The sequence below is a fragment of the Eschrichtius robustus genome, chromosome 7, assembly GCF_028021215.1.
Source record: "Eschrichtius robustus isolate mEscRob2 chromosome 7, mEscRob2.pri, whole genome shotgun sequence".
Taxonomy (NCBI): Eukaryota; Metazoa; Chordata; class Mammalia; order Artiodactyla; family Eschrichtiidae; genus Eschrichtius; species Eschrichtius robustus.
In genome coordinates this window covers 130,075,415-130,103,313 of record NC_090830.1, presented here as the reverse complement: position 1 = coordinate 130,103,313, position 27,899 = coordinate 130,075,415, and the positions used below count along the sequence as shown (strand labels likewise).

General features: G+C 50.1%; 1 protein-coding gene across 1 annotated transcript in view; it reads right to left on the bottom strand.

Moving 5' to 3' along the window:
• BTBD16 (BTB domain containing 16) overlaps nt 1-21,334 on the bottom strand; it is a 45,432-nt gene extending 24,098 nt beyond the window's left edge. The window contains exons 1-7 of the mRNA XM_068548691.1: nt 21,317-21,334; nt 18,533-18,681; nt 12,315-12,388; nt 10,226-10,369; nt 6,809-6,898; nt 5,623-5,737; nt 716-785 (exon numbers count right to left, since the gene is read on the bottom strand). Coding sequence (XP_068404792.1) covers nt 716-785; nt 5,623-5,737; nt 6,809-6,898; nt 10,226-10,369; nt 12,315-12,388; nt 18,533-18,681; nt 21,317-21,334 — 660 coding nt within the window. The remainder of the gene's footprint in view (nt 1-715; nt 786-5,622; nt 5,738-6,808; nt 6,899-10,225; nt 10,370-12,314; nt 12,389-18,532; nt 18,682-21,316) is intronic.
• Between the last annotated feature and the right edge of the window lie 6,565 nt (nt 21,335-27,899).

Genomic DNA, 27,899 nt, shown 5'->3' with positions numbered 1-27,899 from the left:
GATGCTACACGCGTGCTCTCGGGAAGGCCGTGCTGCAGCCCTGCTCAAACCGCTTCTTCACAACAGAAACTGCAGCAGATAACGTTTTCTGAGTGTTTGCTATGCTCAAGGCACTGCACTAGGTTGATTCAAATCAATCCTCACTGCTACCCTATGAGGTCGGTTCATTATTATTCCTATTTTACCGAGGGAAAAACTGAGGCTCCAAGATTCCTGCTCTTGCCTGAGGTCACACAGCTAGGTAAGTGGTTTGACCACAGGGCTTGCAAGCTGAAATCTCTGAACTGAGGTCTGTGACTGATCACAGACGCTCCCCCCGCCCATCCTGCCCCGCTTGGGTCTCAGTTTTCTCCTCTGATAATGAGAGTGTTAGATTACATCATTTACTGCCAACCCTGACACCCTGACTGAGCCCAGGGGGGACAAATTTCCCTCAACCCCACCAAGAATGTCCTGGAATGTTGTCTGCTGTTTTGGCGAGAAACGCTGGCTTTCTCCTCCCCACCCCCTCACCCCCAGATTAAAGCTTTTCTACTTTTTGGAGTGTTAAAATATTCTTTTAAACATAAAATGATTTTTAAAGATTGTTCACTTGGCATTGTTAGGTTGGTGGCCTCAAGATTTTTTGGAGCTGGGCCTGGTGCGTGAAATCCCAGAGTCTGGGTGCTCCTGAGGGCCCCCCAGGTGCCACATGCCCTGTGCAGGTTGCTCTCACCTTGCAGCCGGCCAGATAGAAGTTCTTGATGGTGCTCGGCGTGAGTCCGTTCATCATCGTGGTCACACACCTGTAGAGAGACAACTGCTGTTCCTGGAGGCCCCCAGGCTGCTTTTAGGGAAGTGGGCAGCCCCAGAGGTTTTCCCTCAACTCCGCGCCGGCAGCAGAGACCTTTCAGGGAAGGGAAGGAAAAGAGCCTTATTTTAGGGATGTGGACATTTGGCTGGAGGACAAGACCGGCAAGGCTTGTTGCAAAGAGTCCTGGGCTGAGGGAGGTGAGGCCTAAGGTCAAATCCTTCTGAAGGAAACAACGTAGCCTTGGCACCAGGGAGAAGTATTACTGTTTAGAGATTAAGCACCTAAAGGTGCCTTACTGAGTTTTAATTTTAGCCAGGGTGACCATTTGCTTGCCCCCCTGCTGGAGGTATCTTCTTCCTGTACAGACCATTGCGGAGCTGTAGAGGGGCTTCCAGACCTGTTCCTCTCTGTACGAGAGTAGATTCAAAAAGCAAGTTTCTGATGAAAATCTCCGTCCTTTTCACGACTAGGCCTCATTTACTTGCTTCACTTACTCATCAAACATCTATTTACTGAGCAGGTACTATGTGCCAGGCACCCTGCGAGGCCCTTGGGTTACAAAGAACAAAGCCAGTGGGCCCAACACACGTTAAATAAACATTTAGACATGTAACCACATTATTACAGTTGTGTTAAGGGTTAAAAAGTCAAAGAACAAGGTGCCATAGGAATGTGAAAAAGGGGGAATCTGACCTAGTGGGGGGATGATCAGAAAAGTGACATTTAAACCTTGGAGGAGGAGAACAAAGAACTGTTCAGAACAGGACTAGGGAGACCAGCATTCCAAGAGGAAACAGGATGTGCAAAGGCCCTGAGGCAGGGACAGGGGCCGTACTTTGAAGGAACATCAAGGAGATCCCAGATGCAGTGCAGTGAGGGGGAGCAGGACTAGGAGATGAGCTGGGGTGGGCAGGGTGTGTGGTGGGGTGGATATGCTGGGTTAGAGTTTCAGTGACTCACCTGTCACAGCTGAGATTAGTCTCCAGCACAATTTTCTTAAGGCATGTTCATGTCATCAAACAGGGCACCAGAGAATAGCTACTGAGCTCTCATACAGAAGCAAAATCTTGAACTCATTATTACTCAATGGTTATCCTAAACTCAGTTGAGATACATGTTGCTCTTGGACAAAGGCTTTAAGTATATCTGGTAAGTCTTGCACATATTCTAAAATGTATTCTTCAATTAAGCCAGATCAGCAGAGAGCTGGGGAGTTCATTACCACCAACACCCACACCCCTGAAGAGTAGCTTTTACTCAGTTGCATTTTGAAGTGAAGACTTTGCCAATATCAAGAAAGAACATTATTAAATTTATCGTTGCATTTACTCTGTGGATATAGTTGAGGACACTGATCATCGCATCACTCAATGTCACCTGAGGAAGACACCCAGGGTTTTATCTCCCAAGTCATTTTTTGGTTTCTTTGTTTTATCTAATGTCATTGATCAGGTTTCCCTTTTCATATTAGCTGCTAGGGAGCTCACAGTCAAAAGTATGGTCCACTTATAGAGTGTAGGTTTGGTTATGTAATTTTAGCTTCTCCAGCCTTGTTTTCCTTTCTCCTTTTTCTTTTCTTTTCTTTTTGAACAATTTGTGCCCTGTTATTTTATGTATTCTTTTAAGACACCAAAAACTTTTACTAGAACAAGGCAAGAAATAATGAATGAAAAACAATCTGGTCATGGTTAAGGCACTTTACGCCCCACCCTCCTTGGATCCTAGGATGGCCCCTTCACCACAGTGAGACTGATCATACCCATTATAAGGAATTGTCCTGAGTATTGGAAAAATCTGTGCTGGGTAAACACTAGACTCTGCTGTCATCTCTCAGGTATGCTGGCAGGTGAGATTGCTGAGTCCCGTCAATTCTACATCTTCACCGTCTCCTGGAAGACCTGCCCCCTCCCCTCCCTTCCCACTTCCCCTGCCTAGTTCAGACCCTCCTCTCTCTCACTCGGGCCTCTGCACAGGTCTCCCTGCCCACACCAGCCTCCCGTGTCCCCACCGCATCCTGAAGGTCTCAGCCAAAAACACAGAGGGGCTCTGGTCACTCTCCCCGCCCAAGCTTCAGGCTCTCCTCTGCTGGCAGAACCAGGTAGAACCTGCTCACATGGCCTTTAAGGTCTGCATGACCTGCATTCACCCTAACTTCCCCACCCACCTTTCCCTTCATCTTTCCACACCCCTCCCCAACTCCAGCCGCATTGGGTCTTAGTGGCCAAGCATGTTCCAGTTTCTATGCTCTCCTCTGCCTGAAGTCCTCTTCTCTCTCACCCTTTGACAACTGGCATCCTTTCAGGCTCAGCTCAAGTGCCACCTCCTCTTGGAAGTCTCCCTGATTGCTTCTCCTCACATGCTCCCTCTGCTTTGATTTCCAGAGGTACCTCCTTCTGCCTGGTACCTCTGCCTCCTCCCAACACTCCCCCCTTGAAACTAGAGACTGCCAGGAAGCAGCCCTCCCAGCATAAATCCATCCCCCGAGTGTCTCCTCTGTGCCAGCCTCTGTGGTTGTTTCTGGAAATACCTGCCATGTACAGACAAAACTCCTCTCCTCCTGGGGCTCCTGGCCTCACTGTGAGCCGAGCTCACCAATCAGCAAGGGAGAAACCAGGTGTGAAAGGGCCTGTGTGCGAGGTTCAGGTCCCACACCTCACCAGGCACAGTGTTCTTTAGGAGCGGGTTTTTGCCAGTAGAGATGCACGGGCAGAATTAGCTGGGTTTGAAGTTGGGATACAGAAATCAGTGCTCCAGGAGGCTGACACCTTCACCTGTGCTCCCCCTTCTCACTGGCAGACTCACTGGCTGGGCTTCCCAGACTGGAGGACACAAAGCAAGCCCTGGGGCCACCCGGGCCACTTGCTTCTGGGCTCAGGGAGGGTGGGAATTTTCACTTGCAGAAGTTCTAAGGGCACCAGGCAGTTGCCCACAGATGGAGTTCAGCCCTGCATGGAAGGAAATGCCCTTTCAGCCCTGTGAGCCTGGAGGGACCCGTGACCCTTAGGGAGGTTGTGTGTGTGCAGGCAACAACCAACAACCATGATCCCAGTTGTGCCAAAGCAGACATTGATGCATGAGTCTAACAAACAGCCCCCTGTGTAACCCGCACGCACACACTTCATCCCCTAGAGATGGGCGGCCTCAAGTGTGCATGATTCAGACTCAAGCAGCCATCTGGGTGATTTTGCACTGGCTGGGGGTTCAGCCAAGATGACCTTTGGGATCCCATCCAGCACCTGGATTTGTGATGCTATCAGAGTGACCCGGGGCGTTTCTGTTCACGCACGTACGCACGCACGCGCGCACACACACACACACACTGAGGCTTGCGCTGCCACACCCCTGCCAACTGTACCATCAGCCTCTCAAAGGCAGGCGAGACCCAGCCCAGCTGTGTGCCAGACCCGCCTGGCTCCGGCCTCGGATTCCAGCCCCACCAGCTCCGGCCTCGGATTCCAGCCCCACCACAATTATCTGTAGAATCTCGGGCAGGGCCCATCAGCCCCAGGCGAGCCTAGGTTTGTTCGTCAGTGGAATGATAGGCTTGGCTCAGTATCCAGAGCCCTCCGTGCTCCGGCATTCAAGACAAGGCATGTGAAGGAGGAAGGAAATGAAGCATCTGCCATTCTTGGTTCCACCCCAGATAAGCCAGGGCTACGGTTCCGGAAGGAAGATGGGGCTTTGAATCTGGGCCTCCCGTAGGGCAGCTGAGGCTCACAGACAGAAGGTGGCCAGATGCCCCACTCCAAGAGGGAAGCTGGCCTTCCAGGTTTGGGGCCAGAGATATCTTCCTGCACGCACGGCACCGGGAAATAGCCGCTCAGAAACGCACGCGTGCAGAAGCTGTGATTTAGTAGTGATTATCAGTCACAAGGTTATGCGGAGCTGAAGTCATGTGACACACAATGGAAGGCGAGTGGGGATTCTCAGGAAAACCCAGACTTTCCCCCATCACCTGCAGGGTCAAGGCCAGACTCCTTGGTTCTCCCTGAGACTCTACATGACCTGTCCCTGCCTGTGACGGCGGGCCTCCCATCTCTCACAGCCAGCCACCCACCCCATAGTCTGGCCAGGCCGACACACTGGAGTGCCTTTTCAAGACTGGTCCCCTCTGCGTGTCTTCTGTGGCCACGTCCAGGCCTCTGAAAGCCTGCATCCCTGGGTTCACAGGGCATCTGCATCCCCAACGAGGCTTCGAGATGCTCGAGATCGAGGATCTGGCCCAAGTCATTTCAGGTGCCCCCAGGAATGAGGCACCAACCCCCAAAAATCTCTGGGATTGAATGTGGCTGTATGGATTCTATAGAAAGTGAGTTGAAACCTGCAAGGTCCCTGGAAGAGATCCTGCCCCTGCCTTTTACAGAGCAGCTGATGTCCTCTCTGGGCTAAGATGGGATGTTCGTTCATTCATTTATTCATTCATTCATTCCCTCAAATGAAGAAACTGAGGCTTAGGGTGGTGAAACAAGCCAGGCAGAGCATCCCTGCCCTAAATCTCCTCTCTGTTGAATTGCATCAGGAATTAGGAACTCGAAGAGTGATAAGATACCACCTCTGTGTTCAGGACGTGAGTGCAGTAAGCACACATCCCTGAAAAAGCCCAAGAGAAGGGACAAAATATTCTAGAAAAATTAAGCCCATCAGTGCTTTTCCATTTGGTTCATTTACCTTCCATAAGCATTAATGGCCGACTCAAACTTGTGTTCTGTGCAAAGTAACCCCAGATGTCCCAGCCCACGGAAGAGGGACGCTCCGTGAGACGGGCCAGGAGGGCCCCTTTGGATCCCACCTGGGGCTGGCCCTGGCCGCGCCTGGCCACGGTTCCTTACCTTTGAAACAGGCTGCGGAACTGAAGAATGTGGGCTGCAGCCAGCACACCCAGCACGTCGTCCACGCTCACCTTTACCTCGCGCAGGTAGAGATTCTTCAGGGCCACGGCGAAGGCTGGGGAGGCAGCATCGAGGGCCAGCCGTCAGCGTGGGGCTCTGCAACCCCGCATCCCTCACGCACAGGTGCCCTCCCTGCTGGATGAGTGTCCCTGAGCTGGGAGTCAGGGATGCATTAGACAAAAGGCAACAGCTCTGACCCGGGCGCAGATGCTGCCTGGGTTCCCAGCCCCACAAAGGAGTTGAGGATGAAGCTAAAGAACATGGAGCTCCTGTGAAAGAATCTTCTGTGAGCCTGTCCTGAGTCTGTGCCTCAGGGGTTCTGTCCTAACCTGGGGTCTGTGACCTGTGCGGGGAGGTGGCCACCCCAAGGTGTGCACAGTGCTGTGTGCATGAGGTGTGTTTTGTGTTCTCTGGAGATGACATCATTACAGCAGGTTTTCCTCAGAGTCTGGGGTCTTCAGAAAGGTTAAGGACTCCTGGGACGAGCCAGGATAAATTTGCTAGTCCGTGGACTCAGCTTATTCTGAGTTCCACCTGATCCCCAACAGCGCTGTAGTGCAGTCCCATGGGCTCTGAGGACAACTGGTGTGGATAATTATTATGTGGATAATTTCCTGATGGCACGTGACAGCACGGTGCGTTAACACCTGTTAATAGGTGTTTCTAGGCAGCCGGGATGGGATGGGGAGGGGCTGAGCCCAAGGGAGCCCCCTGGGGGAGGTCTCTGCTGCCAGCAGCCAGCCAGGGAGGGGCCCTGGTGGGAAGGGGCGGGTCAGTGCTGCCTACGGACAAGGGTGGGCCTGAGAGCTTCCCTGGGCATCTGCACCCAGAAAAGCAGTGACATCTTCCCTGGGTCTGTCTGAGTAGGCTGCCTCTTCCTCCCTCCTCTGCATTCCTCTCTCCTCTTTACAAGGACGAGGACCTCTCTTTAGCAGAATGCCCCCTTCTTTTATTTCCCTACATTGTGCCAGCCTCCTTCCCCTCCGCCCTGTGCTGCTCAGCTATTTTTAATAAGGAGGCACTGAACACCGTGTGCCTCCAGTTTGGGGTGTTTTGTTTGTTTTTCAAATCTGAGAGGCAGTTTGTTCAACGACACTCTCAGAATACAAGGACAGGTGCACATTACCAGCTTCGGTGACCAGAGGGTCATTGATCTTCAAGGAAACGATCATCTTCTTTACGGGGTGTTGTTCTTTCATCTTCCCGGGCAGCTGAGCTAGCGAAGGGAACGGGACGAGGGCACACGGGTGTGACAGCCACAGTGACCTGCGCAGGTACAGCGTGAGGCCCCACAACCACTAGCGCAGCCTTGATCTTGGCGTGGATCACGCTGTGTCTTGTTCATTTCTGTTTGCTTGTTGGTTTAGTGGATGCATTGTTGAAATGATTGTTTATTTTGAAATAGTTGAGACTCACAAGAAGTTCCAAAAATAGTACAGAGAGTTCCTGTGTCCCCCTGGGCCAGCTTCCCCGATGATTTGACACAGCCACTGTGACCGTCGCGACCAGTACACTGATGCTCACACTGACACAGAGCCCCCTCCCCCTCTCTCTCCCTCCCTCCCTCCCCCCTTCCTCTCATTAGGCTGTGAGCGGCGAGAGGGCCAGCGGTGGGTCTCCATCATCCCTGCGCCCCGAGCACCTAGCTCAGGCCTGGCACCGGGCAGGAGCGCAAGGACCATCAGTGGAAGGATGAGTGCAGGACCCAGGCGTCCTCCCAGCGGCTCCTGAGACTTTGCCCCACGGAGCTCCAGACAAAGGACCCCCGCCACACAGGGCTTCCAGGAGGAAGGGAAGCGGCAGCCCGCATCACCGCCAGCCTCCATCCACCCACTCAGAGTTACTCTGAAATGTGAGTTACGACACACGGTGCCCTCAGGTCTCCAGCGGCGTCCCACGCCTTTGGCACGAAGCCAGAGCCCCTCCAGCGGCCCCAAGACCCTCCCAATAGTCTCCAGTTCACCAGGTCCCAAACCTGCCTCTTCGTGGTTTGTTGCCCAGGAGATTTGTGGAGCTCCCTCTCTTCCCCATCAGGGGCCCACCTGACCCTCTGCTATGGAAGGGAGCTCCACACCACCACCTCCCCCCAGACTGGCTTTATGTTCCCTCCTGGACCAACCACCTGCCAATACAGCGAGTATCTGTTGGTTTACGATCGGCCGGGCAGGCACACTGGACGGTGAACCTGCCACCCCACCCCAGGCCCCGCACAGTCTGGCACACACTGGTGCTCAGTAAGTATTGGCCGAATCGATGGATGAATGGATTCCATGGCCAGTGAGCTCAGGGTGCCAGGTCACGCAAGTGACATGAGTCAGGAGCCCAAAGTATGTCACAATTTGCAGCTACAAAGAATGCAGAAAAAAGAGAACAAAGGTCCACTTCCCTCAGGCAAACAAGGCCATCGAGGCTTCCCTCACCACATTCTCAGCACCTGGCTCTGTTCAGGCTCTCATTCGGCCAGTGTTTATTGAGCACCTACTAAGTGCCAGACCCTGTTCCTGGCTCTGGCTCACTTTCCTCCCCTGGATCTCTGCACAGCCTCCCCTCTGCCCCACTCCATTCTGTCAGTCACCCCCACCGGGGGCAGTAAACAAGAGGATGCTGGCAAGTGCCTGACACGTAGCGGGTATTCAGGAGGCATCGTTAGGATCATTATGTATCACACGATTTCTCATGCTTTATCGTCACTTCAAGTGGGCTCGTCTGTCCCCCACCCCCCGACATTAAGTTCCTAGCACAATGCCTGGCACAAGTTAAGTACTGAACATCTCTTGAAGGGAGGAAGGAATATTATCAGCTAGGTCAGAGTACGTGGAAGACAGTTTCTGTAAGTAAAACTTCACAATCTGATAGGAAAGTGCTAATTTGATCATACGCTTCTGAGGTGCCCCCAAACCAAAGTGGTTTGTTTTTAGTAAAAGAGGGTCGTTTGCTTTTGTATCCTCCTAGAGAATAAACACATGCTGCTATGGTACAGCCGATCCTGGACTCTGGGTGGAATGAACATGAACGTGAGTGGCTAGGACAGCCCCGTGTGGCCAGCACAGGGTCGCTCCAGGGGAGCTGTGTGTCCTCAGCACCCACCACTCCAGGGCTTGGTCAGAAACTTCCTCTGCTGCTAACTCCAGGAGAATGACGCTTATGTTCTCAGGAACAGAAAAGCAATAACTGTGAGATGCGTATAGAAACCATCATCGAAGGCACATGAAGGGCTGGGACTGTACCCACTGAAAGCCTTGGAGACACAAGTCCCAGGGTCTGACGCAGTTGGTGGTGCTCGCAGGGGAGACCCCGGGAAGCTGTGACAGCCCAGGCACTAAGGTTTCATCCCTGCACGTCACCTGATGTCCCCCAGCCGGGCCCAGCCTCTAGCAGGGGGCTTGGATTAGAGCAGCTGTTTTAGTAGGGCCAAATCTAAGTGGGACCATTCTAGACTTACTAAAAACATGACAACTCCATTTTTCCCTTCCATATTCTCTTGATTTTCATTGTACTCACTGTCTGGACCCCAGTGGCCTTTCACTGGTTGCCCAGGAAGAGCTGTGATCTGGGCACAGGGACCATGGGAGAAAGAGCTCGGTCCCACGACTGAAGACACTGGGACAAAGGCTCAGGAAGATCATAAGTGTGAAGCCTGTTACAGTTCTGTGGGGATGCCACGGCCTGCTCTTGGCTCCCAGCTCGGCCGGGAAGGGCTGAGTCAGAGGCTCTGTGGCCGGGAAGATGCCGGCAGACAGCCAGGCTTTCTCTTCCGACCGGGGGCTCCAGCAGCCCGTCTGGCTCCAGAATATCAGAGCTTTACTGCCACGTCCTGGAAATGCAATCCCATCCTGACTGGCATGCCGGCTGCTTGGGAGACCTTGAATTTTCCATGGCACCTGCTTATGAGTTGTCCGGAGACAATGCCAATCTATATGACCTGAGAAGAAGTTGGCAAGGCTGCAGGAGAGGAACTTATGGGACAGATAAGGGGCAGCTGGGGATTATTAGGATCCAAAAAAGAGAAAAAGAAAGAAAGATGTGACCTAAATACTTTTGGGTATGAGGTGGCGTTAAGAAAAGAGAAAGAAAAGGAAAAGAAAAACTGAAATTGATGTACACTTGTAAACCTCCAACCAGCACACTTAGAGCCAAACAAGCCACAGATGTCAGAACTATGCCTTCTTTCTAGAAAGCCCATCAGAAGACTCAACACAACCCACTTTCTCTTCTCAAAGAAGTAGGGAGGGCCTCCATCATAGCTGGTGGACAAGAATGGGTTATTATGAGAACAGAACTGACATTTACTGACTACTCACTATGTGCCAGGCGTTGTTCTAGAACTTCACACCTGTTACCTCCTCCACAATGAAACACAATAAGAACCATTATCCCATTTTATAGCCGAGGAGACTGAGGTTAATCCTGTAATGAGATCACACCACGAGCCTTGCTCTTAACTGCCAGAGTGACCGTGGTCCCCAAATAGATAACCAAACGCCAAGCTGGGGTCTCTCTAACCAGAGAGCCCTTGGGGGTTCTGCTCTGGGTGAGAACGTACCTGGCAGAAGCTTCTCCAGCTCCTTCTCAGGGTTTGCGTTGCCCCGGGCCAGGGCCATCACGTAAAGCTTGGTCAAGGTCTCGGACTGAAAAAGCTGGGGCTGATGGAGTTCCCATCTGAAGCCAAGGCATTCGAGAATCACACCTGAGGAGAGGAAAGGATGCTGAGCAACAGTTTAACGACACCCCGACCTGAAGATGCTTTCACTCTTTCTCCCACGTACTCCCCGTCCATCCCGTTATTGAGCAAACGAGTGGGCAGGCGGCTTCGCTAGGCCTTTCAGGAACAAAGTGCCAGCCACAGGGAGCTTCCTGGCTCCCAAGCGGATACGATGGGCACAAGGTAACTTAGAGAGCGGTGAACGTCCACCAGAGCTGCCGACCAACAGAGGCACGCAAGCTGCCCTCCAACTTGAGGACTGGAAAAAGCTTCGTGGGGCAGGGACGCTGGCTGTGACACTCTTGGAGGGGGCCTCACCTTGCCTCCCCCACTGCAGTGTTTCCTAGCCTCGGCACTGTTCGTATTTGGAGCCAGATAATTCTCTGTGGAGGGGTCTGTCCTGTGCTGTAGGATGTTTAGCAGCATACCTGGCCTCCGCCCACTGGATGCCAGTATCACCCGCCCCACCCAGGAGTTGTGACAACCCAAAATGTCTCCAGACATTGCCAAATGTCCTCTGGGGAGCAAAATTGCTACCTGGTCCCCTGTTGAAAAATACTGGGCTGTTAGTGTCTAATTATTACCCACCTGAATGGCTTAGAAAAAACCCCATCACCAGGGAGCAGAGATCTCATCAGCATTGCTTTTCTCGAGGGAATGGAGATCATCAGAAAGCCCAGCTCACAGGCATGAAATGGGATTACAGTGCGAGGAGGGTTCCTTGCAAACTGTAAAGGGCTTTATGCTGGGGAGTCTCACCCGGGGTGGCATAGATGGTAAGAAAAAAAGAAGAGACTTGAATAGGAAGGTAGGTGGAGGATCCAAGGATGCCTGGCCAGGTGAGACATGAGAGGCTATGGGCAAGGGGGGCTCTGCAGGCTGGACCCCTGAATTAGCACAGAGCTGGGGGGAAGGGAGCCATGCTCGGGGTGATTCCCCCCAAACCCTAAATCCCAGTGCCGGACAGGACCTTGAGCTTCACTAGCCCCATCTACGTATTTCTTGGCTTTGCTATTATTTTGACTGCATGACTTTGGGTACCTGTTTCCTCTCCTGTTATTATTATCGTTATTCACCAACTTTACGATATTGTTTGGTGCTGGGAGTTGAGAACCTGGGTTTTCATCTCAAATCTCCGGTCACCTCAGGTGACAGTCTGGCTATGCCGGATTAAAAGGAATCTTGCCCCGTAATGGTGATTTTATGCAAGGGCAGAATTGCGGATAAAGTGTGTCCCCCGCGCCCCCTTCCGCTTTCAGAAGGGCAATGCAGGGCAGACATCACAACCAATCTGGAACTCTTTCTCCTGAGCCCAGAGGCGGCCTCACACTACTTCTCACCCCCCACTCCCACCATCAACCAGAGTTGACGGGCCAGAAGAAATCGATTAGCCTCTGCCGGGGAAGGAGGCTGGCTCTGACCTCAGACAGCCACACCGTGGGGTGGGGTTTATCCAAAGAAGCACCATCAAGAAGCTGACCTGTCCAGGCTCCTCATGGGGCTCAGTGAGACTTTCCCAGCTGGACAGACCCGGTCTGACTCCTCATCCTACCTCAGATAAGTCTTCTTGGACGACTGCAGATGTGGACATCCAAGTCATGACTGATTAAAGCCCAGAGACAGAACAGCTGCCCTGGGCTTGATGGGCTTCTGCTTAGTCTTCCAATCCAAAGCCTATTTATTAACATTGGCAGGTCTGTATTTATCATGGCCATTAGCATATGAAAATGTGTTTGCCAAGCAGTTTCATTCATTGTGCATTTGGGAAATATTTACAGTCACCTATTACACGTGGGACATTGTGCAGTGGGCAGGAACAGAACTTACAGACTAGTGACCAGGCCTCTGGTCTGGTTTCCTTCCATAAAGACCATAAGCTACCCCTGAGGTCAGAAACATTCTGACGAATCCATTGGTGACAAGAACTCACCTGCCTCCCCGCTTTGGATGGCCTTGTTCTTCAAATTCTCAGGGAAATTTTTCTGAATTTGTGAAATGCATAACCTCAAGAAAAAATACAAACAAAAAATCCAGGCGTTAATACTGACATTTTTCTTCATCTGCAACATGTATGATTCCAGTGTAAGCATCCCTAAAGCATAAATGAATCAGTCTTATCATATCTCTCCCTTTGGGACAGTTTCCTCAGGTCACTATGTGTCTGCCAATTTGACAAACTGTAAGCTCTGTCTGATGACCGGCTCAAAACATTAATTCCTGTTTTCAGTTTGCGGGTAGATCTTACCAAGGAGGTATTTGAGGCTACATCTGGCTGCCTAAATGACACGACTTTGGGTGAGTGTCTAAAACAGTGCCTAGCATATAGTATGTGCTCAATAAATAACTGCTGGAGAAAGGGAGAGAGAGTCCTGGCATGTCTGGAAAGTTAACTCAGCAAAACTTCTGGTTAGGGTCATGCATGCCCCAGTCTCAGTGTGCCCACAATCTAAACACAGAATCTTCTCTGAGGGAGTTCCCTGGTGGTCTAGTGGCTAGGAGTCTGGGCTTTCACTGCCGTGGCCCTGGGTTCAATCCCTGGTCAGGGAACTGAGATCCTGCAAGCCCTGCAGTGTGGCCAAAATAAAAAAAGAATCTACCCTGAACTGAGCCCCAATCCTCTGCCAGGAAATGGCATCACCAGCCTCCAGGTGCCCAGGCCAGCATCCTGAATGTTGTCTCACCTGATCTCTTGCCCAGATCTAATGAAATGCCTTTTGAATTCATCCATCTCTCCTTGGGTGAATCCTTGCCCTTAATGCTATGATCTTCATCCAAGCCACCATTTTCTGCCCCCAGTCACTGCCAGTCTCCGGGCCTCCATGTGGTCCCCTCTGATGCACACCCCACAATGCAGCCTGAGGAGCCACCTGAAATGCAAATCTGGTCTTGCCTCTCTCCTGTGGAGAATCCTTCCTTGTCTCCCCATTGCTCCCGGGGGAAAGCCAACCTCCTTCACATGGCTAGCAGGCTTCTGCCTGTCTCTGCAATCTCATCCCTTTACACTCCCTGTTCCAGCCCTTTTCAACAGCCTGAACCCATCACCTCTTGCTTCCAATCTCTTGGACACACAGCTCCCTCACCTTTTCACTGGATGAGCTCCTACTCATCCTTCCAGATAAGCTTAGTTGTTGTTTCCTCTGGGGAGGCTGGGCTGGCGGCCCTCCCCAGACTGCCCTGGGATTACCCCTGTTGGAACTCCTTCCACAGGGTCTTCTGGTCGCCTGTTGCCTCACGCGCCCTCTGCACCAGGCTCTGCATCCCACAGAGTCAGCGTTTATTTACCCCGGCAGCCCTAGCACAGCCATCATGCAAGTGCTCGATAAATATCAATGCTTGGATGATGACAAAGATAAGACGCTTTTCCATAAACACTATATTCATCCTGCTAAGCAAGGAAATGAAACAAAACTGGAGTCACATATTCACAGCTTGAAGACAGTCATCCCAAGAAAGCCAACCAGCCAAGGGACACTTGACCACACCAGCCACTGTCACATTTGCCATGCTGTTTTCCAGTGATGTCAGAAATCCTCATAGGCCAGGGTGTATGCAGGAGGGCTTGGGTCAGAGAGCCTGTGTCCAAAATAATACTGACCACATGCTGCCCTTTCCAAGCAGAGATGGTGATTACAAGTGACTCAGCCTCAGGAAGGTGGTGGGCGCTTGAGTTGTTTATCCCACAGGAGCAGTGGGCCTGACCCAAGCCAGACTCAATCCCCCTGGTGGCTTGGGTCACACATCTGGGAAGAGCTGGCTAAGGTCAGGAGTTCAGACTGTGACCTCAAAATGGAATGACAGACTTTGTCCTGTTGGGGCAATAGTCATGAGCTCAACTACCCTCACAAACCTCACTGCCATCAGTTGAGCCAGGAGATGCCGGGCAACAAAAGTAACCACATTGCCTCCTCCTGGTGGATTGGCTGCTTGCCAAGATATACCATGTATCCTGTGGACTCTGTAGCTCCCAAAGCTGAGGCTCATTTCAGGACCATCGGAAAAGCTAATGGAACACATGGCATCTGTGAGTTGTCCTCTTCACCCTGTGGGACCAAGTGGCCTGGGATAAAGTGGGGATGCTGGGAACATGCCGTTAGTCTGGGGCTCACTACCTTGACGGGGAAACAGAGGGTAAAAGGGAAAGTCTGTAAGCTTCTCATGGACATATGGACTTCCTGCGCCAGACCATCCAAAGGGCTTCTGACTTGATACCTTCAACATGCAAAACTCCAATCTGGTTTACCGGGAAGAGTCATGCAGACCTTGGGCCTGCCTCTGGGTCTTGGTGCTTTCCTCTGTAGGAGGGAAATGAGGACCACGTGGCAGTCACTGGGGGAGTAAAAGAGCTAATGCTCGGGACACCTGGCACTGAGCAGGCACTCTGGTCTCCTATCAGCTCTATACCGTGGATCATGGGTCTCTGGTCCCAGCTCTCCTGAAACTGCTCTCTGATAAAAGTCTAGGGGTCCCTTCTTTGCATCCTTGCCTCTTAGCATGACCTCCTTCCAACCTCACAGTGGACTTGGCATTGCAGTCAGAATGGGAAAAAACATGAGGCAGGGTCACCTTTTCCTAGTGCCCAAGCCCCCTAGAGCAGCGGTCCCCAACCTTTTTGGCACCAGGGGCTGGTTTCGTGGAAGACAATTGTCCATGGACCAGGGCTGGGGGGATGGTTTCAGGATGATCCAAGCGCATTAAATTTATTGTGTACTTTATTTCTATTATTATTACATTGTAATATATATTGAAATAATTATACAATCCACCATAATGCAGAATCAGTGGGAGCCCTGAGCTTGTTTTCCTGCAACCAGATGGTCCCACCTGGGGATGATGGGAGACAGTGACACCTGAAGTGTGTTGCTTATGTCCAGTCTACTCCGTAAGATGCAGCTTGTCACTTGCCACTCACTGATAGGGTTTTGATGTGTCTGCAAGCCATTGATTTATGATGGTCTCTGTGCAGTCAAACCTCTCTGCTAATGATAATCTGTATCTGCAGCTGCTCCCCAGCACTAGCATCACTGCCTCAGCTCCACCTCAGATCATCAGGCATTAGATTCTCATAAGGAGCGTGCAACCTAGATCCCTCGCACACGCAGTTCACAGTAGGGTTCACGCTCCTATGAGAATCTACTGCCGCCGCTGATCTGATGGGAGGCGGAGCTCAGGCCGTAATGCGAGTGATGGGGAGCGGCTGTAATTACAGATGAAGCTTTGCTCGCTCACCCGCAGCTCACCTCCTTCTGTGCAGCCCGGTTCCTAACAGGCCACGGACCGGTGGCCTGGGGGGTGGGGACCTCTGCCCTAGAGCCTCCTTCCTCAGCCACACTCCTCCATCCTGGATCTTTGGGTTCATATGTTAGCTGTGTCCACACGTACCAGAGAACTCCAGGGACAGTGAATGACACATGTTAGTTGGGTGTTTATTTGCCAGATACTGTTCTAAGCTCTCAATGAATTATCTCATATAATTCTCATGGCAACTCTGTAAGACAGCATCCCCAATTTGCAGATAAAGAAACTAAGGCACGAAAAGGTTAGGTTGTTTGCAAGGAGGTTAGCATTTCCTCATCACTCAGGCCCCTTCTCCCCGTACTCCACACCCCAGTCCCAGTGGAAGGAAGCATGGCGAAGAGCAGGAACCTGAGGTTCCTGTATAGCATCTCTGAGTTATGGAGCCAAAAGCTCACGGCGTCATGGAAACCCACAGACACAACCAGAAGTACTGGCCAGCTGGGCAGAACCTGGGGCACTGACATATGAGAAGCACAATTACGTATCTGAAATAAATGGGAAGCTCAGAGCTAGTTAACTCAGCTTTCCACGGCCAGTGACGCTTTACAGAACTAGTAAAATATAGATGGGTCCAGCTCCCATCAAAGTCAACAGCGCTCCCAAGTGGAAGAAGCAACAATAACAGCGTCAACGGCAGGAACAGGCTTGCTGGTTGGGCAGCCAGAGAGCTACGGGTAAGGTGCCCGTGTGTGTGTCGCAGGTACAATTCCAGACACCCCACACCCCTACCATCGACCTTGTTAGCTGACAAGTCTGAATGTACAGAAGGGTTACCAGGAATAAGCCCTTTATTTTATTACCTAAATTAAATAAAACTTCTGTTATGCTTTCCAAGTTTATGTTTCTCACAATCACATGGAATAAATCCCCATTGTGAAAATAAAGAAAATCAAATTTTGTGTTTATTAAAGAAAATCAGCTCCTCCCACACTGTAGTAGACTGCACCCATGGCCCCAATTACATACCCTTGTCCTGCAGGACTCCAAAGTTTCTCCCAACAGAGTTGGTGTGTATTTCCTGCCCCTTGACTTTGACTTTGGCCATGTGACTTGCCTTGGCTGAGTGGACATGAGGTGCAACTGGGCTTGCCCTCTTGCCCTCTGCCGTCACCAAGACAAGGACATGCCCAGGCTAGCCCACTATCTCAGGAAGACGACGAGAGGCTTGTGGAGCAGCCAACCTGCCCAGATGAGCTGAGCCTGGGTCCACTGACCGCTGGTACACGAGTGATCAGCCTGTCCTGAGTGCCTCCCTGCCCTCAGCCTGCCTCCCGACCCCCAGCTTCCCAGCATCACCAAGGAGAGAGGCAGATCTGCAAAGCTTCTCTTGGGAAGAGAGTGCCCAGACCAGTCCCTGCATCTGCTGTGTTTGAGGCAAGGTGTTTTGATTTGGAGAAACTGCTAAGAGGCAGAGTGACATATGGAGTCATTGGCTGACAGAGCACAGGGCTGACACTCCCCCAAATGAAACCACCAGGATCAATAACTAAGACTGCTGCTTACGCTATAAAGATAATAGCTCTGTTTATTGAGCATCTACTATTTGCCAGGAACAGCACTAATCATTTTTAATGTACTGTCTGATTGAAGGTCACTCTTCAGGGGAGATGCTATTGTCACCATTTCACAGATGAGGAAACTGAGGCTCAGAGAGATTAAGCCACTGGCTGAAGGTCACAGAACTAGTAAATGGAGGAGAAGGAATTCCAACCCTGTCAAATAGACTACGTTTAATGGCCCAAAAGCCCAGCACCAATGGCCATCACCCCTCAGGCCACCATCCCCAGCCTAGCTCAGCGATTCTGCAAACCAAGTCCTGAAGACGTCTGCCCCTGCAGCCCAGCCTCCCTCCTCAGGTTTCTGGATCAGTTTGCCTATATTCCCAGGCCCAGCTCCTGCGCCTGTTTGCCCAGCCTGGCCCTGGTGCTAAAGAGCACAACGAACTCTAAGACTTCTTCAGGGCTCTAACCAAACAAAATATAAAATAAATTCAAAATTGTTTAAGGCTATGAGTAACCAATGCCAAAAACTGCAACTCACAGCAATCAATTTTTTCTAAGCTGGGGTCATCAGAGAATTTAGAGACCAAACCCAGATGGGTTTTGGTTTATTCACATGTGTGTGGTATAGTCATCTGTGGGGTGGGAGGCAACCGAGCAGGGCTGACCGGTGGGCCTGGGAAGGGAAGATGTGGCTCCTCGCTCAGCAAACGTGGAGCCAGGAGCTCTTCCGTGCCAGGTGCTGCCCAGGGCACAGCCCACACTCAGGTAGGTGCTCAGGTAGGTCAGACGGAGTGCTCATAGGCAGATGTGCCAGTGCACGGAGGCAGTAGCATTCAGGCAGATCCGAAACGCCAGGGAAGTGAAGTGTTCCTTCTGCAGTGGGATCCAGCGCTGTGTCCCCAGGAGAGGCAAATAAAATCTCATAACCCGAAGAAGGAATGCTCTAAGCCAGCGGCTCGGAACACTTTGCGGGTGAGTGGAAGCCTGCTTCTCCCCTTGCTGGGTGGACACGCGCATTCGTGGGAGGGGTTCAAGCTCTGAGCCAGACCGTCTCACTTTGTTTGTCAACAAATCAGTTGATAAACTTAGAATCCTGTTAGGGTCCAAAGTTCCCAGTACAAAGGAAAATCTAGAAAAAAAAATTCTCAGTCTCTCTGGACTTTAATCACCACCCACAGACATTCTCAGAGGAAGTTGTCACCCTGATCCTGTCCATCCCTAAGGGATGGTCCCAAAGGCAGCCTTCCTTGCAAATACCCAGGACAGCCCACCTGCCCAATCAGAGTTGCCCAACCATGGGGCACTTCCCAGAAGGGTTGCTGACACTGCCATGGGCCTTTGGTCTTCCTACCTGTCTGGGTTCTTCAGAACTTCATCAAAGTCTACGTTGACAGCCTTGCACATCTGGGAAAGCGCCAGCAGGTCCCCCACAAAAGGCTTTCTGGGGAAACGCCACCGGTTGGTTGAGCCAACGATCCGGCGTTCCAGCTGGGGTTTGTGCTGCTCGGGCAGCAAAGAAAGAACGTCTTTTTTTAACCACTCATAAATACCAGGTTTTCCAAATTGTACAGCAGAAAGGAAATCAAGACAAATTTTTAAAGGCTGGTTAATTTTCAAAGATGGCCAATATTTCTCCAGAGCCGTCTTCTCAAGGCAAATATATTGTATTCAGGAGACTGAGGACTTCAAGCCACAAATTTGGAATTTAGCACCTGGGACAGGAGGTGCCAGAGGCGAAATGTCAGGGAGAAAGATACCAAACAGGAGATTTGGGGCAGGGACTGTTTTTTTTTAATTGCAGTAAAATACACAAAACATAAAACTCACCATTTAATCCATTTTGTAGGTACAATTAGTAGCACTTAGTACATTTACAGTGTTGTACAACCATTACAACTATCTAGTTCAGAACATTTTCATTACTCCAAAAGAAAACTGTCGACTCATTAAGCCATCACTCCCAATTTCCCCCTTCCCCACTTCCTGGAAACCACTCATCTGCGTTCTGTCTCTATGGATTTTCCTATTCTGGAAATTTTATAAAAATGGCATCCTACAATAGTGGCCTTTTATGTCTGGCTTCTTTCACTTTGCATGTTTTCAAGGTTCATCCATGTTGTAGCACGTGTCAGAATTTCATTCCTTTTTAGGGCTGAATGACATTCCATTGTGGGGAGAGACCACCTTTTGTTTATCCATTCACCAGTTGATAGCTATTTGGGTTGTTACAACCTTTTGGCTACTGTGAATAGTGCTGCTATGAATACTCGTGTATGAGTTTCTGTTTGAACACCTGTTTTCAGTTCTTTTGGTATAAACCCAGGACTGGAACAGGTGGGTCACTGGGCGGGGACTTTTCCTTAGACATTTTCTTAAGGTCCTGGGCTTCAGCAATTTCCTTAAGGGAGCAGTACAATACCCAGCATGGATGTAAACCTCAGATGTGGTGGCCCAAGGAAACCCACCCAGGACAAGTGCACCATGAGGGACCCATAGGAATGGGTGAAAATGATCCTAAGCCACACCAGGCACCAACAGGGTGGTGGGGAGGCCACAGGCCATGGAATGGAGGATCTGAGTTCAAATCTTGTTTTTGCCACTGATTGGTTGTGTGACCTTGGGCAAAGCATTTACTCTTTTGAGCCTCTTGGACCTCATATATAAAATGGGAATAATGACGATGATAATGAGGATGAAGATGAGGATGAAGATGATGATGAGGATGAGGATGAAGATGATGATGAAGATGAAGATGATGATGAAGATGTGGATGAGGATGAAGATAAGGATGAGGATGAAGATAAGGATGAGGATGAGGATGAGGATGAGGATGAAGATGTGGATGAGGATGAAGATGATGATGAAGATGAGGATGAGGATGAGGATGAGGATGAAGATGTGGATGAGGATGAGGATGAAGATGAGGATGAGGATGAGGATGAGGATGATGACGAGGATGAGGATGAAGATGAGGATGAGGATGAGGATGAGGATGAGGATGAGGATGAAGATGAGGATGAAGATGTGGATGAGGATGAAGATGAGGATGAGGATGAGGATGAGGATGAGGATGAGGATGAAGATGAGGATGAGGATGAAGATGAGGATGAGGATGAAGACAAGGATGATGATGAGGATGAAGATGAGGATGAGGATGAAGATGAGGATGAGGATGAAGATGTGGATGAGGATGAGGATGAAGATGAGGATGAAGATGAGGATGAAGATGTGGATGAGGATGAAGATGAAGATGAGGATGAGGATGACGATGAGGATGAGGATGAAGATGAAGATGAGGATGAGGATGAAGATGTGGATGAGGATGAAGATGTGGATGAGGATGAAGATGAGGATGAGAATGAGGATGAGGATGAGGATGAGGATGAAGATGAGGATGAGGATGAAGATGAGGATGAGGATGAAGACAAGGATGAGGATGAGGATGAAGATGAGGATGAGGATGAAGATGAGGATGAGGATGAAGATGTGGATGAGGATGAGGATGAAGATGATGATGAGGATGTGGATGAGGATGAGGATGAAGATGAGGATGAAGATGTGGATGAGGATGAAGATGAGGATGAGGATGAGGATGAGGATGAAGATGAGGATGAGGATGAAGACAAGGATGATGATGAGGATGAAGATGAGGATGAGGATGAAGATGTGGATGAGGATGAGGATGAAGATGATGATGAGGATGTGGATGAGGATGAGGATGAAGATGAGGATGAAGATGTGGATGAGGATGAGGATGAAGATGAGGATGAAGATGTGGATGAGGATGAGGATGAAGATGAGGATGAGGATGAGGATGAAGATGATGATGAGGATGAGGATGCTGTTGAAATGATAAAGTTTGGGAACCATGCTTTAGTATAGTGCCTGGAATATGGTGGGTGATTGAAAACTGTAGAATCTGAACCTAGATACAGCCCTGCTGAAGTGTGACACGAAAATGATGGGGTCTGACAGCAGGCCTCCAACACACTCTTCCCAGCTGAGTCAGCCAATGAAGCTTGAGGTCCTCAGGGGTGCTGGGCCCATCCCCTTGTGGAAACCCAGCAGTACAACTGTCACCAGCTGCTTCTGTTCCTCACCATTGCCCGCCCTCTCGTGAAACTGATCTACTTACCGGATTCAGCATTTTCATGAAGGATCATGGAGATTACACAAAGGGAAGAAGCACCTGGAAGATGAAAGAGGTAAATTTTAAATTTCAAAAAATTTCCAAAGGGTCTTTTCAAAATATTATGGAGGAGATTGGACCAAAGAATCTATATTTTGCCACGAAAGTAATAATGAGTAAGCCTCAAGTGTCGGTTATTTATCAAATTAAGTGAAAAATCTAACTTTTGAAAGCACATTAGTAGAAAGACAATTCTCTGCTCTTGTGCTGGGAAAGTGTCTCAGATAAAGCAAAATAGGAGATAATCCATGATTCTCTGATTCTCCACCCTTTACCAAGGTGATGGGAACCAAAGGAAGCCTATAAGTAGGCTGATCACGTAATTTGTCATTCAGACCAGGAGGCTAAAAGGGGTGATATTAATAATTAGGCCTAGACAGGTAGTGTCGACCAGGGCTGTCCTGGAGCACAGTGGACTCATCTCACCTTAGCTTTGAGGGACACGAAAGGGGCTGAGTGGCAGGACTTCCCAGCTGTCTCTGATCATTTTTAGGGCAGTTTGGTTGCAAGCAACAGAAAGTAACTCTGTTAATGACATGGCAAAAAAAATTACGGGGGTTAAGGGAGGTTAGGATTTGTTGAAAGGATGGTAAGGGAAAGAGGGAACTCAGAATCAAAGGGAAAACGGAGACTCTTTTTGGGGACGGCCAGGAAGCAGCTCCAGGGATACGGTGCAAGCACCAGTGTCCACCCCTGTCAGACGCTGCCTCTAGGCTGCCTCTAGCAGTTCCCCGTCTCACCCCCTCACCCACCCGCCCCAGTCAGTCTTGGGCGGTTCTGCTCCACTGAAATTCTCAGCAAAAGAACACAGCTGGCTTGGCTAAGGTCTCAGGCGGGCAGACAGCTTGATTAACTCTCCCAACAAGACTTCAGTGGGGACGGGGTGGTTCCCCAGAACAACCTTGGGGAGAAGGGGAGTGGCCGAGCAGGCAAAACCAGCAGGAACGAGGTCACCTGGTGACCAAGCATCCCACCTGACTCTCTGCATCTCTCCCCAGATAGCACTTCACCTGCTCTCTAGCCGTGGTGCTGAGAAGGGGCTCACTTGTCCATTTAACAAGTATATTCTGTGCAGCTGCCATATGCAAGGAAAGTGTTAGTTGTTTTGGGGATATGGCAGTGAGCAAAGCGGACAGGATCTCTGCCTCATGGAATTTCTATTCCACCTGGGCAGACAGGCTTTTCTTTTCCTTTTAATTACCTTAGATTTCTTACATTGCCAAAGTAATATAGGTTCATTGCAACAAGTGAGCTAATACAAAGACAAGTAAAGAAAAATTTAACAATAGCTGCATAATATTTCATACTGTGGATATATCATAATTTATTAGACTATTCACCTGTTGATGATCATTCAGTTTGTTTCCTATGTTTTTACTCCCATAAACAATGCTGCAATAAACATACATACATATATGTATGTGTGTATATGTGTATATATATATATGGCTTTTTAAAATTTTATTTATTTATTTATTTTTGGCCGCACTGGGTCTTCGTTGCTGCACTCGGGCTTTCTCTAGTTGCGGCGAGCGGGGAGTACTCTTCATTGCGGTGGGCGGGCTTCTCATTGTGGTGTCTTCTCTTGTTGCAGAGCACGGGCTCTAGGCACTTGGGCTCAGTAGTTGTGGCTCACGGGCTCCAGAGCGCAGGCTCAGTAGTTGTGGCACACGGGCTTGGCTGCTCTGCGGCATGTGGGATCCTCCCGGACAAGGGGTTGAACCCGTGTCCCCTGCATTGGTAGGCGGCTCCTTAACCGCTGAGCCACCAGGGAAGCCGTATATATATGTTTTTAAACACAGGTATTTATATCTATAGCCGTTAACTATATCTCTATCCATCTATCACCTTTCTTTCTACATCTATATCTATATATATCTTCGTGTGTTATTGCTTTTACTTCTAAGAAATAGATCCTTCAAAGTGGGATTATGCTAAAGAAGACATGTATCTTTTTTTTTTTTCCCCCTATGGCATTTAACATCTTTTTTTTTTTTTTTAAAGTGGGATGACTATCAGGAGTCCCACTTTTTTTTTTTTAATTAATTAATTTATTTATGGCTGTGCTGGGTCTTCGTTTCTGTGTGAAGGCTTTCTCTAGTTGTGGCAAGCAGAGGCCACTCTTCATCGCGGTGTGCGGGCCTCTCACTATCGCGGCCTCTCTTGTTGTGGAGCACAGGCTCCAGACGCGCAGGCTCAGTAATTGTGGCTCACGGGCCCAGCTGCTCTGCGGCATGTGGGATCTTCCCAGACCAGGGCTCGAACCCGTGTCCCCTGCATTAGCAGGCAGATTCTCAACCACTGCGCCACCAGGGAAGCCCGAAGACATGTATCTATAATCGATGATGCCAACTCACTTTCCCAAAAGTTATAGTAATTTGCATTCCCATCCAATTTGTAAGTGTTTTTTTCCCCACACCATCTCCAGTACTCGGTATTATCAATATTTATTTTTGCCAATCTGGTGGGTGATAGTTTCAGATTGTTATTTTAATTTGAACTTCCCTGGCCACCACTAAGATTCATTTATATATGTATTAGCCTTATAACTTTCTATGTCTGAGAATTGCCTAATCATAGGCTTTCCTCATTTTGCCATTGGATTGCTATAGTTTCCTTAGCATTTCTCGAAGCTCTCTGTATACTACAGACATTAATCTTTTGTCTACCTTACATATTGCAAAAATTTTCTCCAGTGTATCATTTGTCTTTTCACTTTGTGAATATTATACAAAGTATTTAATTAGGTATGGAAAATATGTCAGTTACATATGTATGCCTATACGTATACCTCTCTATATGTATATGTACATATCTATCCTTTGACTATCGCTAACTTAAAAACTGGATATCAAATTGATGTATTTCCTTTATGGCTGGGTTTCCAACTTGCATAAGGAGGTTTTTTCTACCCCCAGGTAACACATATATGCTTCTCTGATCCATTTTCCACGCAGGCGTCAGAAAGACCTTCAACTCCGCAACGTCAAATCTTTCACCAGCTTCCACTGTCCTTACTATAAACTCCTGAATCCTCAGTGGGGCCACTTTGAGGTTAGAGTTACATTCTAAAGCAAGCCTGGTCAGCACAGAATAAACCACAGCCGGACAGAAATTTCCCCGTACCTAAGCAGAACTCGGCATCGGCTTAAGAGGGGGGAGGCTGGGGTTTGCACTGAGGTACCCAAGCTCCTGCTTGATATCCAAGAGCCTTTTTAGCTGATCTTGAAATCCAGGGCCATCTCAACAGCCTGGACATGTTATTTTTCCTTTTTTCATCACACCAGGCAAAATGTCCTTTAAAGGGTTTCGAGGGTTGGTTCCTGGGTCACTCTGGTTGGCAGGAGCTACTTAAGATGGTACCTCAGCTCCCAGCCCCCTCCTGCCTCCCAGCCCAGAACTCCCGAAGCCCCTCTCTGCCAACTGACCATAAGGAATCAAGTCCAAGCAGTGCCCGTTACTATGGATGCCCTCTGTGTCTCTAATGTGGATGAAGGTACCAGCCATACTTACTACTTTGAAGCCCCCTTGCCCACCGCAGGTGTGCTTACAGGGGGAGCTAGTGGAACGAAGGCACTCTCATTACATCGGTCTCTGAATTACAGGAGAGCTGAGAGCCATTCGCCTTCTGAGCCTGAATCCTCAGAGCGCTCATGACACGTGGGGCTCACCTTTTTCTTCCCGCGGGCAAGATGCTATGGCAGGGGAGCTCACCTTTGGTTTCCTCGGGTCTTTGTGGGCACCATGGCAACATCAGGGAAGGTTCCGAGCACTCCCTGTTCCAGGCTCAGTCTCAGCACAGGCTGGGGGCTGAGGGAGGGATAGAGTCTTACAGAGACCAACTGGGGTGCCACGCATGTCCTCCTCCACCTCCCTCCTTAGGGAAACAGTGTCATACCTGTTTCCATGTAGCGCCATGCTTCCTTACAGCGCCTGGGGCAACTCAGTTCTCTAGAAGGGCCTCAGTGGGAACCAACCCCTAAATCCTCGGGCCTCATCTGTTAAATAAGGTGGGACTAGAAGGTTCTCAGATCCCTCCCAGCTTTGGCATTCTGGGGAGCTCCTTTTCTAGATCTAGTATCCAGAAATGTTTAGACAAAATTGTTTAAATAAAAATTGGAGTATTTTATATTATTGAAAGCTATGCCTGATGACTTATTTTGTTGGTAGATGATTTTTAATCTGCTCTCTCTGGGAACTGAGAACTGTCTACAAGTCGGGGACAAGGCTGAGACCCTTCATAACAGGGGCTAAGGTGGGATCTTGCAGTGTCCTCAGTGCCTTGGTCTGTGAAGCCTGTGAGGTAGGGAGGTGGGACCTCGTCCACTGAAGTCCTGGACGCCACCCCAGGGCTCAAAGAAATGCCAGCTACTGTAATAGGGGCCTGGAGTCGGTGCAGCTTGTCAAGACCTGAGGGCCTTCAAGTGCAGCCTCTCCTGAGTCAAGTAAATTATAAAGCAAAACAGGAAAGTAGATACTCTGCCTACTGGTAATTGTGTTGTTGAATCTATAAAACCCTTAATAAAAGGGAGGCACCTCCAAATGTACCTCCCTCCTCATTCTCGGACCTGTGATTCTACCCTCCTGACACCCACATTCTGCTCTGCAGAGTAGTTGGTTTCTGTGACGTGTCCAATGGCGGCTTATCCACCCCTGTGTGCCCCCAGAGCCCAACACCAAACACAGCCCCTGGGACCTGCTCAACAAATGCCTCAACTTGGATAATTGGATGTATCAGTCCCTACCCACCACTCTGTCTTTGCACATGGATGAGCATTTTGTGTGTGTGTGTGTGTGTGTGCACGTGCGTGTATCTGCTTCTGTGTGGGTCATGGTCCCATCTCAGCAGAAGTCTGTGTGCAAATGGGCAGATTCACTCCCTCTTTGTGGCTCCCTTCCATCCACTCCAATTTTCCCAGCCCCTGTCCCTGGAATGTAGGGCCCCATATAAGATTTCAATTAAAAAGTTTGAAACACATTGTCCTGGACCATCTGGCAATTCCACTCGCTCCATTATGGGCCACATCCCAGGATGCCCTCAGGTACCACTTTCCGGAGCACAGAAGGCAGGCCCTTGGGCGCCCTCTAGTGTCCACTCTAGGGAAGCATCCCAGGGTGGCACACTCCTCTCGGCCCATAAGCAGAACCCCTGGCCTTGGCTGGATCCATCACTTCCTACAGAGTCTGAGTTCAGGGATCCCGGGCCTTCCGCCTACCTCAAAGCCCTCTATCCACACATCTCCCCACAAAGCTTGGGAGCTGAGCTATTGGCCAAAGTCAAAGACAGCAAATACAAATAAATAGAAATGGCCCCCATCATGCTTCCCTAAAGCCCTTTCCTGGTGGTGTCATGGGCCCAGACAAGTCAGAAGTCCCAAGATCCTTCAGTGGCTGAGACACCAAACCTCACTGAGCACAGCTCTCAGCTAGAACCGTCTTGTACCAAAATCTCCCGTGACACGGTTACAGGAGGATTCCAGTGCGATGCCCATCTTCTTCTTGAACACTCCAGGGATGAGGAGCTCACTACCTTCCCAGACTGCCCATTTCAGCCACTCCATCTGGTCACCCATATGGAGAGGCAGTGGAGTACAGGGGAAAGGACACCTGATTTTGACCCTGGTTCTAGCACTTATCAGCTGTGTGACCCCGGACATGACCTTATCCTCCCTTGGTGGAAAGTGTAGACTCAGAGCCCCTGGGGCCTGGCAGTTTGGAGCATCTAGGTCCTAGAGCCCGAGCGTTGGCTCTAAAGCAGCGGTCCCCAATCTTTTAGGCACCAGGGACCGGTTTCGTGGAAGACAATTTTTCCACGGACGGGGAGGGGGGGATGGTTTCGGGGTGATTCAAGCGCATTACATTTATTGTGCACTTTATTTCTATTATTATTATGTCAGCTCCACCTCAGATCATCAGGCATTAGATCCCGGAGGTTGGGGACCCCTGCTCCAAAGTCTCTGGTTCTAAAAGAACCAGGGCCCTGACATGGTGTGTGTGCAGTGGGAGACACCATGGGTGTCGGGATTAGCTGGCTCCCAAGGCATGGGGGGCTGTCTGTGCAACCTGGCTCCAGGCCAAGCCTCCGGGGGAGGCAGTGCACGAGCTGGAAGACAGGCAGGGGCTTCACCAAGGAGAAGCAAGGGGTGGGGCGTGCCCTTGAGTTGAGTCCTATATGGCAAGGGGGTGGTCGCAGCGATAAGAAATGAGAGCTGGGGGCTTCCCTGGTGGCACAGTGGTTGAGAATCTGCCTGCCAATGCAGGGGACACGGGTTCGAGCCCTGGTCTGGGAAGATCCCACATGCCGCGGAGCAGCTGGGCCCGTGAGCCACAATTACTGAGCCTGCGCGTCCGGAGCCTGTGCTCCGCAACAAGAGAGGCCGCGATAGTGAGAGGCCCGCGCACCGCGATGAAGAGTGGCCCCCGCTCGCCCCAACTAGAGGAAGCCCTCGCACAGAAACGAAGACCCAACACAGCCATAAATAAATAAATTAAAAAATAAAAAAGATGTAGAGAGCACTGACCTCAAGGG